At 42.7% G+C, this 15,993-nt stretch overlaps 1 protein-coding gene across 4 annotated transcripts in view; it reads left to right on the forward strand.

Annotated features, from left to right (window-relative positions):
- Positions 1-15,993, forward strand: part of TENM2 (teneurin transmembrane protein 2) — a 998,550-nt gene that overhangs the window by 803,861 nt on the left and 178,696 nt on the right. For all 4 annotated transcript variants that reach the window (XM_059917647.1, XM_059917648.1, XM_059917649.1 and 1 more), the window contains 2 exons: positions 1,779-1,974; positions 9,950-10,051. In XM_059917647.1, the coding sequence (XP_059773630.1) occupies positions 1,779-1,974; positions 9,950-10,051 (298 nt within the window). The remainder of the gene's footprint in view (positions 1-1,778; positions 1,975-9,949; positions 10,052-15,993) is intronic.

Here is a 15,993-nt window from a genome sequence, read left to right on the forward strand (position 1 = left end):
ACCCAGGTCTGTCTGACAGCAAAACCTTTGTACCTAAGCTTATAGACTCTTTTGGTTTCAATTATCACATTTCAGGTGGGAAAAACTGGCAATTCTGCTGATGAGGAAGTCACATTAGTAGATTTCCTGGAGTTTCATTCTTTGACGTTCGTGAAAGGGGTTACAGTGGATGTCAGTAACCCGTATAACCCTTTTTATGGCGGGGAAAGTGGTGAGAGAGAGCTTAATCCCACAGTGGTGGGTTTTATCTGCTAAAGACCTACACTTTGAATGTTCTCTGGAAGTCACGGTGCAAATGATTTTCCTGTGGAATGATTTTGCAAGAGTTCGCAAGATGATTGCATTTCTACTGGGGTCTTATTGATTTTCTCATCAACAAGTAAGAAACATGGGTGCCCTCTTTGCCTTTCCCTTCATCCCCTCTGTCCAGCCCATGGTCAAGCCCTGTCCTCTCTTCCCTAGAAATGTTCCTGCAAAGTTGTCCCCTTTTCTCATTCACTGTCCTAATCAAGATGCCTGTCACCTCACACTTGGGTTTCTGCAATTGCTTGCTAACTGGTCTTTCTGCTTCCTTTCACTCCCTCTTCTAGAACATCTCATAGGCTGCCTGCAAATGAATTCCTCAGAACATTCCTCCCATCACGTCGTCAGTCACTGCTCAAGGATCTTCTGTGGCTCCCACTTGCCTGCCGCACGATTTCACCATTCCCTGGGACAGGCCCCCTTGGATCACACTTGCTCTCCCATTCCCCTCACCCCATTCCTGGTTGCCTTCACCCACCACTCTGTCTCCCACTGATTGCTTCCAGTTCTGAGCCTGGTTTCCATTGAAACAGAGTTTCATAGTTAATTGCTGGTCGATGGGAGGCCAGGCACTGTGAGGGCACTGCACCTAAACAGATCTAGGTCCAAATTTTTGATTGTTCACTTGGTCACTGGGTGACTTTTGATACGTTGCTGGACTTCTCTGAGCCTCAGTTTTCTTATCTGTAAAATAAGATACAAATAGTGCCGATCTTACAGGGGTTTTGCAAGAGTTGAATGAAATGAGGATGACGATGGTGGTGGTGATGACAGCTCACGTGTATTTTGTGTTTGCTTTGTGCCAGGCACTGTTATCAATATGATCTTATTTCTCACAACAACCTATAACATAGGTACTGTTATTTTCAGTTTTGCAGATGGGAAAATTGAGGGAGGGACAGGTGAAGCTAAAAAGTTCCAGATTCTCTCCCAGGTAGTCTGACTCCTTAGCGCTCTTTTCTTAACTACTCTGATATACCACCTTCCTTTAGTGAATGATCAGTCAATGGTATCTGGTAACATAGGTTCATAATTCTTTACCTGAAACTCTTGAGTGCCAGATGCAATTTGGAATTCAGAATTGGGGGAATTATTAAAAAGTTATATTGGCATATGCTATGTATTCTATAACACCCCAGTAGGGACTGGAGCAAAAACCCATCTCTCTCTCTCTCTCTCTCTCTCTCTCTCTCACACACACACACACACACACACACACACACACACAGAAAAAAAAACATAAAAGCTGAAAAGAGATTATGGCCTTATAGTCATAAAACTATTGGCAACAATTATAATAAATGGTGACTGTTATTATTACAACTTTCATGACTCTTGTTTTACTTATAATCAAATGAGCTTATAGTAAAATGTACTCAGAAGTATCTCTCAGTTAACTAATGGGGCTGGAGGGGAAGGTGCTTGTTATGGGACCAGGTCTGCACCCTGTGTCACATGCTCTCTTCTTTTCCCAGTATGACTTCATGGAGCGTCTGGACGGGAAGGAGAAATGGAGCGTGGTCGAGTCACCCAGGGAACGCCGGAGCATACAGACCCTGGTTCAAAACGAAGCCGTGTTTGTCCAGTACCTGGATGTGGGCCTGTGGCACCTGGCCTTCTACAATGACGGCAAAGACAAAGAGATGGTTTCCTTCAACACTGTAGTCTTAGGTAGGTACGGGATCTCTGAGGTGATATGTCATGAAGGAAAGGATGGAAGTGTCTGGCTTCTCTGTTGAAGGCACATCTTCCAAGGTGGTCCTACTGTGTAGGGGACCAAACCAGCATCCTTAATTTAGGGTTCATAGTATCATCCACCTAAAACTAGCCCTGGTTAAAATATGAATGCTACTTAAATCATGAAAAAGCCACTGTGAGTACCAGGGATTGAGTTGCAGTGAAGAGCTTGGGTCCAACCACCTGGCTAAAGCCCTGGCCACACAACCTAGGCAAATCATTGGACTTTTGTCAGCCTCAGTTCCTCATGGTAAAATAGAACTAACCAGTCCCTCCTTATACTGCTACTGTAAGGAGTAAATAAAATAAGTTACGGGTATAAATCCCTAAACAGCCAGTAAATACTGACCATTTGTGTCAGGTCACAATTTTTCTCAAAAATCAAGGAAAGCTCAAACTAAATTTTTTTTAAAAACCTGAAAAATAAATCAGGAAAAGGATATAACCATAAGAAAGAAATCATATCTTTGTTCCCAAATTGGTAAATCTCAAAAAGCTTTAATTAAGCACTTGTCATTTGGGGCATGTTTTATAGCAGTCCTTTTTAGTAGCCGTTGGGGAAAAGCTAAGATTTTATCCAAAATTTCCCCTTATATGTGCATACAAACCTGTAAGAGGGCCATTATTTTGAGAATATTTCATGAGGTTTTCTAAAGCAAGCCCTAAGAATTTTAACAATCATATCACCTATAAATAATTTTCATAACATTTATTTTGTCATTAGGTTTTAATCTTCTTACTAATGATAATAACTGATCCTCTCTGAATCAGGGCAGATTGTTAGACCCATTTCACAGAGGAATAAACTGAGGTTCAGGAAACTGAGTCCCTCAAGGTCCCAGGATATGGAAATGGTGGAAATGGCATGGACTTCTTTTTTTTTTTTTTTTTTTTTTTAAGTTATTTATTTATGTATTATTTATTTATCTATTCATGGCTGTGTTGGGTCTTCGTTTCTGTGCGAGGGCTTTCTCTAGCTGCGGCAAGCGGGGGCCACTCTTCATCGCGGTGCGCGGGCCTCTCACTATCGCGGCCTCTCCTGTTGCGGAGCACAGGCTCCAGACGCGCAGGCTCAGTAACTGTGGCTCACGGGCCCAGCCACTCCGCGGCATGCGGGATCCTCCCAGACCAGGGCTCGAACCCGCGTCCCCTGAATTGGCAGGCAGATTCTCAACCACTGCGCCACCAGGGAAGCCCCTGCATGGACTTCTGGGCCTCATTCATTGCCTTTCTGCAACGCCATGTTGTCCCAGCAGCGTTTAGCTGTGGACCTCAAGTTTCACTAGAGAAACCTAGATAAGATGGTTGATCCAGGATTAAATCCTACCTTTTCTTTCCCACATCCTACCTGGGAGAGTCACTAAACTCCCTGAGCCTCAGATTCATCGTTTGTGGGGAGGTAATGACCATGTCTCCGAAGGGAGGGATGATGTGACTTCACGTACGGAACCTGTCTGGAATGGAGCTGGTAGTCACTCGTGAAAGCTGATGATTTTTTAAGAGCTCATCTTGTACAGCTGTTTTTCTATTGACTGCATGTTAAGAACTTCTCTGTTGGTTTCACGGATTGCTCTGAAGGATTCCCTGATTCTTGAAAGAGAACCTGAAATTCAGGTGGCAGCCACAACTTCAGAATGGGACAAAATTAGGTAGGATTTGGTATTTACCATAGCATTGAAGTTAATGCTTAGTCCCTCTGTTAAGGAAAGATTGGCCCTAACAGGGTCAGCCAAATGCTCCTTTTAAAGCAGTGCTTGGCATGCCAGAGCCCATGGGCCAAGTCTGGCCCACTGCCTATTTTTATAAATAAAGTTTTATTGGACCACAGCCACGTTCATCTGTTGACAAATTGTCTGTGGCAGCTATAACAACAGAGTTGAGTGGTTGCAGTGGAGACAGTTTGGCCCATAAAGCCTAAATATTTACTCTCTGTCACTTGACAGAAAAAGTTTGCCAAGCCCTGCTCTACACTAATGGCATAAACTTTGTATCAGGAAAGTCACTGGAGAAGTCTTCCACCGTTAGGGAAAGTTCCCAGGAGCATGTTATGTACCAATGAGGGGAAAGAAAAAAGTAAAAGGGTAAAAACCAGATCACAAAAGAAAGAAACTGGCAACACATTTAGAACTAGTTTGAGACGGTAAGATAAAGAACAATCTTTTGCTTAAGAACATGATGGGAAATGATATCCTTTTGGTCACCTTGTGTGTTTTTTTAAAAAAAATTTTTGTAAATCTTTTTTTTTTCTAATTTTTATTGGAGTATAGTAGATTTACAATGTTGTGTTAGTTTCAGGTGTACAGTAAAGTGCGTCAGTTATACATATACATGTATCTACTCTTTTTTAGATTCTTTTCCCATATAGGTCATTACAGAGTAGAGTAGAGTTCCCTGGTGCTATACAGTTGGTCCTTATCTATTTTATATGTAGTAGTATGTACATGTCAATCCCAATCTTCCAGTTTATCCCCCCTACTTTCCCCCTTGGTAACCATAAGCTTGTTTTCTACATCTGTGACTCCATTTCTGTTTTGTAAATAAGTTTATTTGCACCATTTTTTGAGATTCCACATATAAGTGATAGCATGTGATATTTGTCTTTCTCTGTCTGACTGACCTCACTCAGTATGACAATCTCCAGGTCCATGCATTCGCCTTGTGTTTAAACGCAAAGGCTTGATACACATGACAGCAAACCCCACACACAGCAGCTGGCTTAGCTGGAGTCTATAAAGACTCAGTGGAATGGTTAATAACAAAAACAGTAACAATGGCACATCTATAGAGAGTTGACCATGTACTAGCTCCTGGATTTGGCCCTTCTGGGGACTAGATCAGTTAACCCACAGAGTAGTTATATGAGGTCATTACTACCAATATTCTGTTTTCCAGTTGAGGAAGCCCAGACTCAAGAGAAGTTAAACAAGTTGCCCAAGGTCACACACAGCTAGTAAGAGGTGGAGTCAGGATTCAAACTCTCCCAGAGCCTGTGCTCTTAACCACTGGATTGCTTTGGATTCTAGCCAAATAAATCCCTTTCCCCTTCCACACAGCAAGTTGTCTGGGGGCCATATTATCTAATAATGGCTTCTGACCTCCATTGCCTTTATCCACATGGACACAGACGGTGGTAGTGAGATGCCCTTCCCCCAGGCCATTACCCTCATTCGCCTGTCGGAGCTGGGAATAGCAATTCTCCCCAGAGGATTTCTCTTGTCTGGACTGTAGCTTAAAGAGAAAGTCAAAGGTAATCGGCCTAATAGTTGGGCAGACATCTTGATAGAGCAATGATAGTAATTGGCCTGAAATGTAGGGAAAAGTGCAGTGTTTTATTTGGTTCAGAGATCCTCCCACACACATCTATTATCGGAGCACACTCCGTCAAGAGCAGCCAAGAGCGCCGGAAGCCCCTGTGATATGAAACAGAAGGAAGGATGTTAGATGGGTGTTGACCAGCCATCACACTAAATATACCTTTGACTCAGGGATGTCTTTTGTGTTTTGGAGAGAAGCAGCCTGCTTTCAGAAATGAGTTTCATCTCAGGGTACAACCGAGTGGCATTCTTGAAGCACGGTGCAGATTTCGGGGAGGCTAGCCTCCACTTGTATAAAAATCCCATTTCCTGGGCTAACTCTCATCACCTGCCTTGTTTCCTCAACAAAAGTCCGACCAGGTTGACAAAAAGGAAAGCTGATAAGATTTCAAGAGTAATATTTAATTGGGTGTTGGAAAAAGGGGACTGAGAGAGGTGAGCTCCTTCTATATTTCAGCAGTACTACATAATTGTTTCTTTCCTCAAAAACTGTAGAAATGCTTCAGAGACAAGACTTGGGTGGGGGGGTGGCATGGTGGGAATGTAAATTGATACAGCCACTAGGGAGAACAGTATGGAGGTTCCTTAAAAAACTAAAAACAGAGCTACCATATGACCCAGCAATCCCACTACTGGGCATATACCCTGAGGAAACCATAATTCAAAAAGACACATGCACCCCAATGTTCATTGCAGCACTATTTACAATAGCCAGGACACAGAAGCAACCTAAGTGTCCATTGACAGATGAATGGATAGAGATGTGGTACATATATACAATGGAATGTTACTCAGCCATAAAAAGGAACGAAATTGTGCCATTTGCAGAGACGTGGATAGACCTAGAGACTGTCATATAGAGTGAAGTAAGTCAGAAAGAGAAAAACAAACATCGTATAATATCACTTATATTTGAAATCTAGAAAAATGAGGCAGTTGAGCTTATTTGCAAAGCAGAAATAGAGACAAAGACGTAGAGAACAAACGTATGGATACCAAGGTGGCGGGGAGGTGGGATGAATTGGGAGATTGGGATTGACATATATACACTACTATACGTAAGATAGATAACTAATGAGAACCTACTGTATAGCACAGAAAACTCTACTCAGTGCTCTGTGGTGACCTAAATGGGAAGGAAATCCAAAAAAAAAGGGGATATATGTATATGTATAGCTGATTCACTTTGCCGTAGAGCAGAAACTAACACAACATTGTAAAGCAACTCTACTCCAATAATAATTAATTTTAAAAAAAGACCTGGGGAAATTGAATGAAAAATACTCTTCACTGCAGTTTTTGCTTATTTTGGATTCTCCCACCCTCTGAGATGCGTGCCCGTACACACATACATACACACACACTTCAACGATTATTTACCAAGGACCTACTGTGTGCCAAGCATTGAGAATACCCGGGTGATCAGTTCAGATCTGGTCTCTTCCTCATGGAGCTTGATGAGAGAAGACAGATAGGTAAAAAGACAATTATAGGAATTAGGGGAAGACAGAGGAAAGGGTACAAAACCCAGGTTGAGGGCAGTAGGGAAGGAAGAGGCCTAGAAGCTAAATGTTTTCTAAACTGAGACTTAAGGATAAATACCTCAGCTAAAGGGCAAGGAGGCCTTCCAGCCCAGCACAGAGCCTATGCAAAGGCCTTAGTCCTTTTCCCTGGGACTGTGGTAGCAAAGAGCTTCCTCTCTTCGCTGCTCTATCTCTGAGGATGTTAGGTTGGAGAACAGGGAGCTTTGACCTCGGCCATGTCCATTTCTACCAAACCATCCCCAGACCCAGATGCTCATTGAGAATCTAGCTCTACTTTCTGTCCGAGTGACTTCTGAACATGCAAGCTGGATAATGTCATGTTTATGTTTAAAATTTTTCATTTGCTCCCATTGGTCCCAGAATAAAATTTAACTCATCCACATGGTCTCCAGGGCCCTAGATGATCTGGGTTTCTCCAGACTCATCTTAGGTCACTCTCTTCCTTTGTAGCTACCCTCCAGCCACATGGGATTCAGTTCTGCTGTTTTCCACCTCAGGGCCTTTGCATCAGCTCTTCCTTCTGCCTGGGATACTCCTGGGATACTCTTTCTTGCTTGCTTTTTTTTTTTTTTTTGGCCATGCTGTGAGGCTTGCAGGATCTTAGTTCCCCGACCAGGGATCAAACCTCGGCCTACTGCAGTGGAAGTACGAAGTCCTAACCACTGGACCGCCAGGGAATTCCCCTGCCTGGAATACTCTTCACCTCGCTTTTCACTTGGCTGTTCCAGCACCCTTATATGTCCCCTGCATAGAATAGAGACGCCCTCCCTGACTGTCCTTTCTCAGTAGCTTCCTCCTCTTAGTCCCTATCGCAGTATCCTATTCTCTTCAAAGCACATATCACAATTTTTATTTGATTTGGTAATTTTTTGGGCCTGTGTTCTCTATGACAGTGGAAGTTCTATGAGGGCAGGGACTGTGTCTGTCTTAGTCACCGCTGTATTCACCAGTGCCTTGTAGGGTGCCTTGCATATAACAGTTGCTCAGTTAATAAAGTAAACCCTATGTCAAGGACTGTGGCAGGTCTGAGATCTCACCCTCATTGTCAGCTGACACAGGAGCCGGCCACAGTCTCATAGATGTTATCAGAAGAGGAGGTGCTCCTGGGTCAGAGACAAAAGACTGTATTCCTCAGAGCAATGTAATATCCACAGTATCAGCATATGTGCCAGTTCCAAGCCCCAGTTCCCACAGGGCAACACAAACAGAGCCAGGTGTTACCTACACAGGCAGTGGGTTACATGACAGGAGAGAAACTCTGAATTTACTATCCTTGAGTCTCCAAATGGGCCGTGAGCCTACTCATTCTTTTCTCCAGAGGGAGACATTCTCTTTATTTATACTGGGCAGTAACTAAACTTGCCCTTTGCTCTGGAGGCAGACACTGTCTCTATCTCCCAAGGCTGTTCACTATACAGACAGCCTTTAAAAAAAAGATAGTCCAGAGCTAAGGAGTCAGCGCCTCTGCTCATAAGACATTCAGGAACACAAGACACCCGTGGCAAATTGTCTCCTAACATCATGTGAAATTGCTGACTTTTGACCTGCAAAAGCAGCTACTTCGTATGATTCAACCTAATGCTTTTTGAATGAAAGAAGGAAGGGAGGATGAATAGATGAAACAAATCGATAGCCACTTGGATGCTTCTCAGCCCACCTTTATTCTGCCATCCTCAAGGAGTTGAGCCTGCAGTGATAATTGTTAGACACTAAGGACATTGGCTTGGGAATTCCCTGGTGGTCCAGTGGTTAGGACTCTGTGTTTTCACTGCTGAGGGCTCGGGTTCAGTCCCTGGTCAGGGAACTAAGATCCTCAAGCCACGCAGCGAAGCCAAAGGAAAAAAAAAAAGGAGAAGAAGAAAATAAATTGGCTTGATACTGATTTTGAAAAAGCAGGTACACTGATTGAGTTCTCCTAGTGCCAGAAACCAACCACACCCGGATTCTGGAAGAAGAGAGCTGAAAAGTGAAGCACTGTAGAAAGAAAGCACTACGGTGTGGTTTGGTTTTTCAGTCCAGAGTGGGAATAAATGGGAAATTCGGTTTAAAGGAAAACCTCCCTTACTATTCACAGGTGACTCCATTAGGGACAATTAGACTTCCTAGTCTTTCCTGCATATCACCAAGCCAATGTCCCCAACTCCCCAAGGACTTTGTCATGTCATCTTTGGGGCATAGTGGCTTTTGATCATCTTAGTAATTTAGAACCTGAAAGTCTAACTGTGTTTATCTGAATGTAAGGCAAAATTAGGTTAATAATAATCATAATTTTAAAAGAGTATGACTACTTCTGTGCAGACCCAAATCAACATGAAAAAGTTCCAAAATGATCCCTTTGAAGGCATTACTTGAGAGTACACATAGCAAGGTAAATCACGAAATAAGATGGCTATACAGGTGAGAACAAGGGTGAACTAATTGATTTTCATGAAAAATAAGATCTGCAAAAAGCTAGGCATAAAAGGCCTTTTGTACCACCCCAAACCTACTACTTAATGAATCCCCAAATCATGCCAAAATTGATCAGTCTTATGTATTTAGACTTCTCTTTCTTTAACGCAGGGGATTTTTTTGCTCTATAAATCTGAGATCAGGAGCCACCACTGTCATTTGGAGAATCACTCTCTATTCCCTAAGGCTAAAAGCTGGTATCCCACATCTCAGACCAAATCTCAGATTGACAGGATGATATTGGGGCAGGGTGGGGCTTACAGTGTTTAAAAACTTGCCAGCATTCAAACTTGGAAAATTGTAGTTTTTAAATCCAGATAAGTAGTTTCTTTTGAAAAAGCAAAAATTGCAGCAGTATTAGCCCTATATTCCTGCCTGGGCTAATCACATGGAGAGCAGTGGTTACATCCATGCATTGTTCAAGTTGCCCTAGTCCCCACCCATCCCTGTTCTCCTCCTTCACTCACTTCTCCCTACCGGTCCTGTGTAGGCACCTGAGGTTACTACCACTGCTCCTGAAAAACTGTGGATGGCTGACTATTAAATTGCTTCACCAGCAGGCAGAGAAAAAAGTAATTGTTCAATTTCTCTCTTTTTCAGATTCAGTGCAGGACTGTCCACGTAACTGCCATGGGAATGGCGAATGTGTATCCGGGCTGTGTCACTGCTTTCCAGGATTTCTAGGAGTAGACTGTGCTAAAGGTATTTACCAACACTTCCCTGCTATGACTGGAAAATAGAAAATAGGCTTTTCAAAAGGGGTGGGAGAAGGGGCACTAAAGTAGCCTCCCCAGAAAATTCCACTGGGATATCTTGTAAACCCGTCCATGCTACACGTCCTAACACTTTGGCAAAGAGTAGACTTCGACGTATGACTACTGGCCAATATACCTATAAGAGCAGGGCAGGTATCCTTGGCATTGAGGTGTGCTGAGAAGAAAGATTTGCTAAAAATGAGATGGTAGATTTCCTGTAAAAGCAGAAGTGAATTACCATCACTCCTTTCTTATAATCATTAACGTCCATGTAATGGAAGATTAAGCATCTCAGGGTTAGTAAATTTCATTCATTCTGGCCAGCTATGCTCTTAATCTAGGAAGTGCTGTTTATCTTGGTGGAATTGGTTTTAAATTGTATTATTAATTTATCTATACTGCTTTGCACAGAATGACGGGGGCCCTGGGATTCTTGGGGGGAAAGTATTATAAGAAAGAAAATGACTCTCACAAGAACAGAGGACTTAGGGCTGCATACCTAGCTAGCAAGAGACCTTGAGCTTGACCTTCAAGCAGTGCAATCACAGGCTAGTGCAGTGGAGAGCAGAGGTTCTCACACTTTTTAGACATGGTATGTGCACACACACACACAAGTATACATTCTAGATAAATACAACCGTAAAATTAAAATGAGACTTTCACAAACAACACTTCATGTTTCTTTTCTATTCTGTCCTGTTTCACTTTTTAAAAATGAAATACACTGACTACACTGATTTCCCACCCGCCAGTGAGTCTGAAAAACAGTGATGGAGAGGTTCCAGGCCCTTGCTCAGGAGTCAGGCGTTCCTGGGTTCCAATCCCAAGCTCAGCCATTCAGGATCTCTGTGATCTTGAGCAAGTGATCTAACATTTCTGAATCTCCGTTTCCTCCTCTGGGAAAGTGGGGAAATCCTTCCTAAATTCATTGTAAAGATGGAATGCAAGAACACACCCCAAGCTCTTAGCAGAACACATTGTGAGCCCTCGGAGGGTTTAGTTTTACCATCTTTTATTTACATATGTCATAGTATATTTACTTATACATTCATATAATATTTTCATCCTTTTACGTGCTCTTCATTAAAAAACCATCCTACCTTGACGTTCTGAGAGAGAGGCAGTCATTAATCAAGCCGCTCTGGAAAAGCTAAATCACAATGGCTTGGGAAAATCGTGTTTCAGATATTCACAGTATTTCAAAGATTTGCAATCCCCATCCTTCTGAATGCTGACTGATCAGTGAATAGGGCTCTTTTAAGTGCCTGAAGTTCTGGATTTGGTTGCGTGTGTGTGAGACTCATTCCTAGATGACACCACCTATGGATACATTCATAAAGGTTTGGTAAACCTGTCAGATACAAAAGGAAAAGAGAGCACGAAGCCACCGGACCGTTCTCTTGGCTGCTTTTCACCTTGGCACGCTCTGCCCCGGGGGCATGTGGACACGTGCCCAAGCAGACACTGGAGCCTGGTGCTTCTCGCAGCCAGCCCTTTGCTCCGGTTCTGAAGGGCTCTGATGAGGCAGGTAGATGACACCCTGCCGCACGGTGCCATGTACTTTTCAGAGCGAAGGCTTTAAAGGAGGGAAAACCTCAGTAGCATTCGAATGGCTTTCCTTGCGTAATCTAATTTCCTAGGAGTGAAGGCCTTAATGAGAGGATGGACAGAATAGTCCTTTTTTCTGTGGCTGCAAATGGGCTGAACCCTCAGCTGCAGGGCCTGTGAGCTGTAAATGTATATTAACACTGACACACATCAATGTATTATTAATCCTAAAAACGGTGTGTGCTCTGACTGCACATCCGGGGATCAGCCTTTCAGCCCTAAGTACCCCAGCCATTTAAGAACTCTTCACTCTCGATCCATTTGCAGATGAGCGTCCATTCTGCATTATGGATCTGTAATGGGGTGTGCGTTTAGCTGCTTAAAAGGCCTCTCGGTGTGCGTTTTGCATTCACCACCTGTACCGTGGCCGGGCGCACGCTCCGAGCATGCATTAGCCATGGTATATAATTGCTCCTCACGAAACAAGTATCGAGTGGCTGTTAGGAGTCGTTCCTCCTGCATACTCAGAAGCTGTTCCTGAGATCAGCCTCTGAACTTGTATATTTTAATTCAGGTGTTGTTTAATTCAGCTGTTGATGCCTACAGTGGACAAAATTGAAGCGTTTAGAGGCTAAAATTGCTTTCTCCTTGTTTCCCCATTTATTCTTGGCAAAGTTGGCTTCAGAATGTCAGGAGTAAGCCTCTACCGCTTTGCCCTAAAGATGTTGCTTCCTTAGTATTTTTGAAATTTAAGCTACTTCATTAACAATGACGGTCTTTGGAAACACTCTAAACCCTTGTTTCCCACGCTTTGCTCTTTCATGTACCACCTTTATGTTTTTTGCCAAATTCATGGGCCATCAGAATTTTTATTTCCTTCACATATTTCTTTGAGTCTACCCATTAGGTTTACATAGATGAATTTATTTTAAAAGGACTCAGGTCAAAATGAAAAGTTAAAAAAGAGAAAATTGGAATCCATTGCAATAAATAGGAAATGTTGGTGCCACCTTTAAATCTACTGAGAAAGGAATATTTCCCTTTTTTAAAAATTTTATTGAAGTATAATTGATTTACAATGTTGTGTTAGTTTCTGGTGTACAGCAAAGTGATTCAGTTTTATATATATATATATTTTTTTCGTATTCTTTTCCATTATGGTTTATCAGAGGATAGTGAATATAGTTCCCTGTGCTATACAGTAGGACCTTGTTGTTTATCCATCCTATATATACTAGTTTGCATCTGCTAATCCCAAACTCCCAGTCCATCCCTTCCCCACCTCCCCCTCTGCCTTGGCAACCACAAGTCTGATCTCTATGTCTGTGAGTCTGTCTCTGTTTTGTAGATAGGTTCATTTGTGTCATATTTTAGATTCATATAAGTGATATCCTATGGTATTTGTCATTCTCTTTCTGACTTACTTCGTTTAGTGTGATAATCTCTAGGTCCATCCATGTTGCTGCAAATGGCATTATTTCATTCTTTTTTATGGCTGAGTCATAGTCCATTGTGTGTATATATATACCACATCTTCTTTATCCATTCATCTGTCGATGGACATTTAGATTTTTTCCATGTCTTGGCTATTGTAAATAGTGTACTATGAACATAGAGTGCATGTATCTTTTTGAATTATAGTTTTGTCCGGATATATGCCCAGGAGAGGGATTGCTAGCTCATATGACAACTCTATTTTTAGTTTTTTGAGGAACCCCCATACTGTTGTCCATAGTGGCTGCACCATTTACATTCCCACCAACAGTGTAGGAGGGTTCCCTTTTCTCCACACCCTCTCCAGCATTTGTTATTTGTAGACTTTTTAATGATGGCCGTTCTGACTGGTGTGAGGTGGTACCTCATTGGAGTTTTGATTTGCATTCAAGAAAGGAATCTTTGCACTGCCCTGAGCATTCAATCTCAGTCAGCTTCTCACACATTCATTTCACATCGAGAATCCCCAAATTGGGTCCTACTGTATATATAGCACATGTGAGGCAGCCTGGCTCGTAGAGAAATTCAAGCCTTGAGCATCTCATCTCCTAAGTACGGGCTCCTGAAAATAACAAAATTCACTACCTACACCTGTGTGATATAGTGAGCACCCAGTAAAAATAGGCACACAGATTTAACTCTACCAGCTTCAAATGGGTAAACCTAATGATTAGCTCCTGATTTACTTGTGGTCGGTTAAGCCTCCATTTCGGATAGTTTTAATAACAACTAATAGTTATTACATATTAAAGATGTACCAGGCATTGTGTAAGTACATGCTACATACTTTCTTATCTGCTCTCATATCAACAATGTGAGATAAATCCTATTTTAACCACCCCCCCCCCAATATTTTAAGCTTTTTATATTAAAAGCATTTTTGTCTTGCAGTCAAGTTGCAAAAATAGCACATAGAGTTCCCAGAGTTCACTCAGCTTCCCCTAATGTCAACATTTTAAATTATCAAAGTTCAGTTAGTGAAACCAGGAAATTAACATTGATCGATGCTATTGACTAATTCACAGGCTTGTTTCTAATTTTGCCCTTTTTTTTTTCTGGTCCAGATCCCGCATTGCGTTTAGTTGTCATGTCTCCTTAGTCCCCTCCAATCTGCGAGGGCTCCTCACTCTTTTCTTGTCTTTCATGACCTTGACCGTCTTGAAGAGTACTGGTCAGGTATTTTTCAGCTTGTCCCTGGATGTGGGTTTGTCTGATGTTTACTCGTGATTAGATGGAGGTTATGCATTTTTCGCAAGATGCTATGCCCTCCTCAGTGAATCCTATCAAAGATGCATTTCTGATCTTTAACAAGAAAAAGATTCAAATGTGGTTGTGTGTGTGAGCATGTGTGTACCTTCTCCTCACCCCTCACGCCTAAGGCAGAGATGCTTGGGTGGCCGTATCCCATTGGTCCAGCACAGTCTGTCAGTGACTATGACACATTGCTACTCACAAACAACTTTTGAGCCCAGGAAGCTCGTAGGTGTTAGCAGGGAGTGACCTGGAGCAACCAGGGTGAGGTAATCGAGCTAGCAAGTGCAGAGAGGAGAGACAGCTGGTCCCTAGGCCCCTGCTACCCTGAACAGTGCATGCCATCTCCCGGCCGTGGCCCACAATCATGTCCCTTCTTTCTTGATAAAAGCCCTTAGAAGGGCCCGAGCCCAGGTCCACCCGCATCACAAACTCGCATTCCCCTTTGTTCCTACACTGCCAGCTGTGCCCAGGATGCCTCGGGTCTGCCAGTTTCTGCTACTGCAGACTCAGGCCCTCCTGCCAGAGGGAGAATTCGCCACATTAGCAAGCGAGATTCCCATCACATCCGAGCGGCCGGGTGTATGTCCAAGTGACAGAAATGCGGATTTACTCTCCTGACCTCATGCTGCGCCTCCCGTGCCCTCGGATGAGCGGTGCAGACGACAGCTCCTTGTCTCCTGATAAACCTGCCAGTCTGCATCAGGCATCCGAAGACATCCTCGCAGTGAATGGAGGAAGCAGTCAGCATGAATTTGCAGGGCATTCATTCCTCAGCCCCCACCAAACTGGGGGCTCCGAAGGGCTCAGATGTCAAAGTGGAACTGACCCTCACCCCAAAAGAATGTATGAGGGTTCTAACACCTTGTTCCAAATCAGTCAAGGGGACCAAGCTTATTCGTGCATCCAGCAAATGCTTGTCATGTGCCTGCTGTGAGCCAGGTGCTGCACTAAGCACCAGAAATACAATGATGGGCAAGAACGCCAGGGCCTGCCTTCTGAGAGCTTCCGGTCTGATGGATGCACGTGATAAGTAAGTGGGAAATGTAAGCGTAAGTCCAAAATGCGGGGTTGTGGGATCTGAATGCTATAGATGTTATTAAGGAGAAGATAAGGAAGTTCATGAAGCAACAAAGTGTGGATCTATGAAAATAGTCAATTAGTATCGGGGAATGTGAAGAAAATTCCATGGAGGGAGAGTCTAGTAAAGGAGCTACACTGAATAGTGTCTTCTAGCATAGAATTTCATTAATTGTTTAATGCAGTAAGCAATCTGTTCAGATTCAGAGCTTGAGGAAAGATGGCGTTTCTTTCCCAATAACTTGTACCATTTTCCATCAGGTGCCTCACCGTGCTTATGATTCAGTTATTGTTTAGTTTATGGTTTTTTCTGTTATTACTAATCCCCTTGCATGACTTTCTCATTACTATATTGCTATGCTATTTGTTGTGGGCTAGATGCTTTTTAACTCTGATTCCTTTTTCTTTCATTGACTTTTTTTTTTTTTAATTTATTTATTTATTTATTTATTTAAATTTATTTATTTTATTTATTTATTTTTGGCTGTGTTGGGTCTTCGTTGCTGTGTGCGGACT

Source organism: Balaenoptera ricei, chromosome 3 (genome assembly GCF_028023285.1).
Source record: "Balaenoptera ricei isolate mBalRic1 chromosome 3, mBalRic1.hap2, whole genome shotgun sequence".
Lineage (NCBI taxonomy): Eukaryota > Metazoa > Chordata > Mammalia > Artiodactyla > Balaenopteridae > Balaenoptera > Balaenoptera ricei.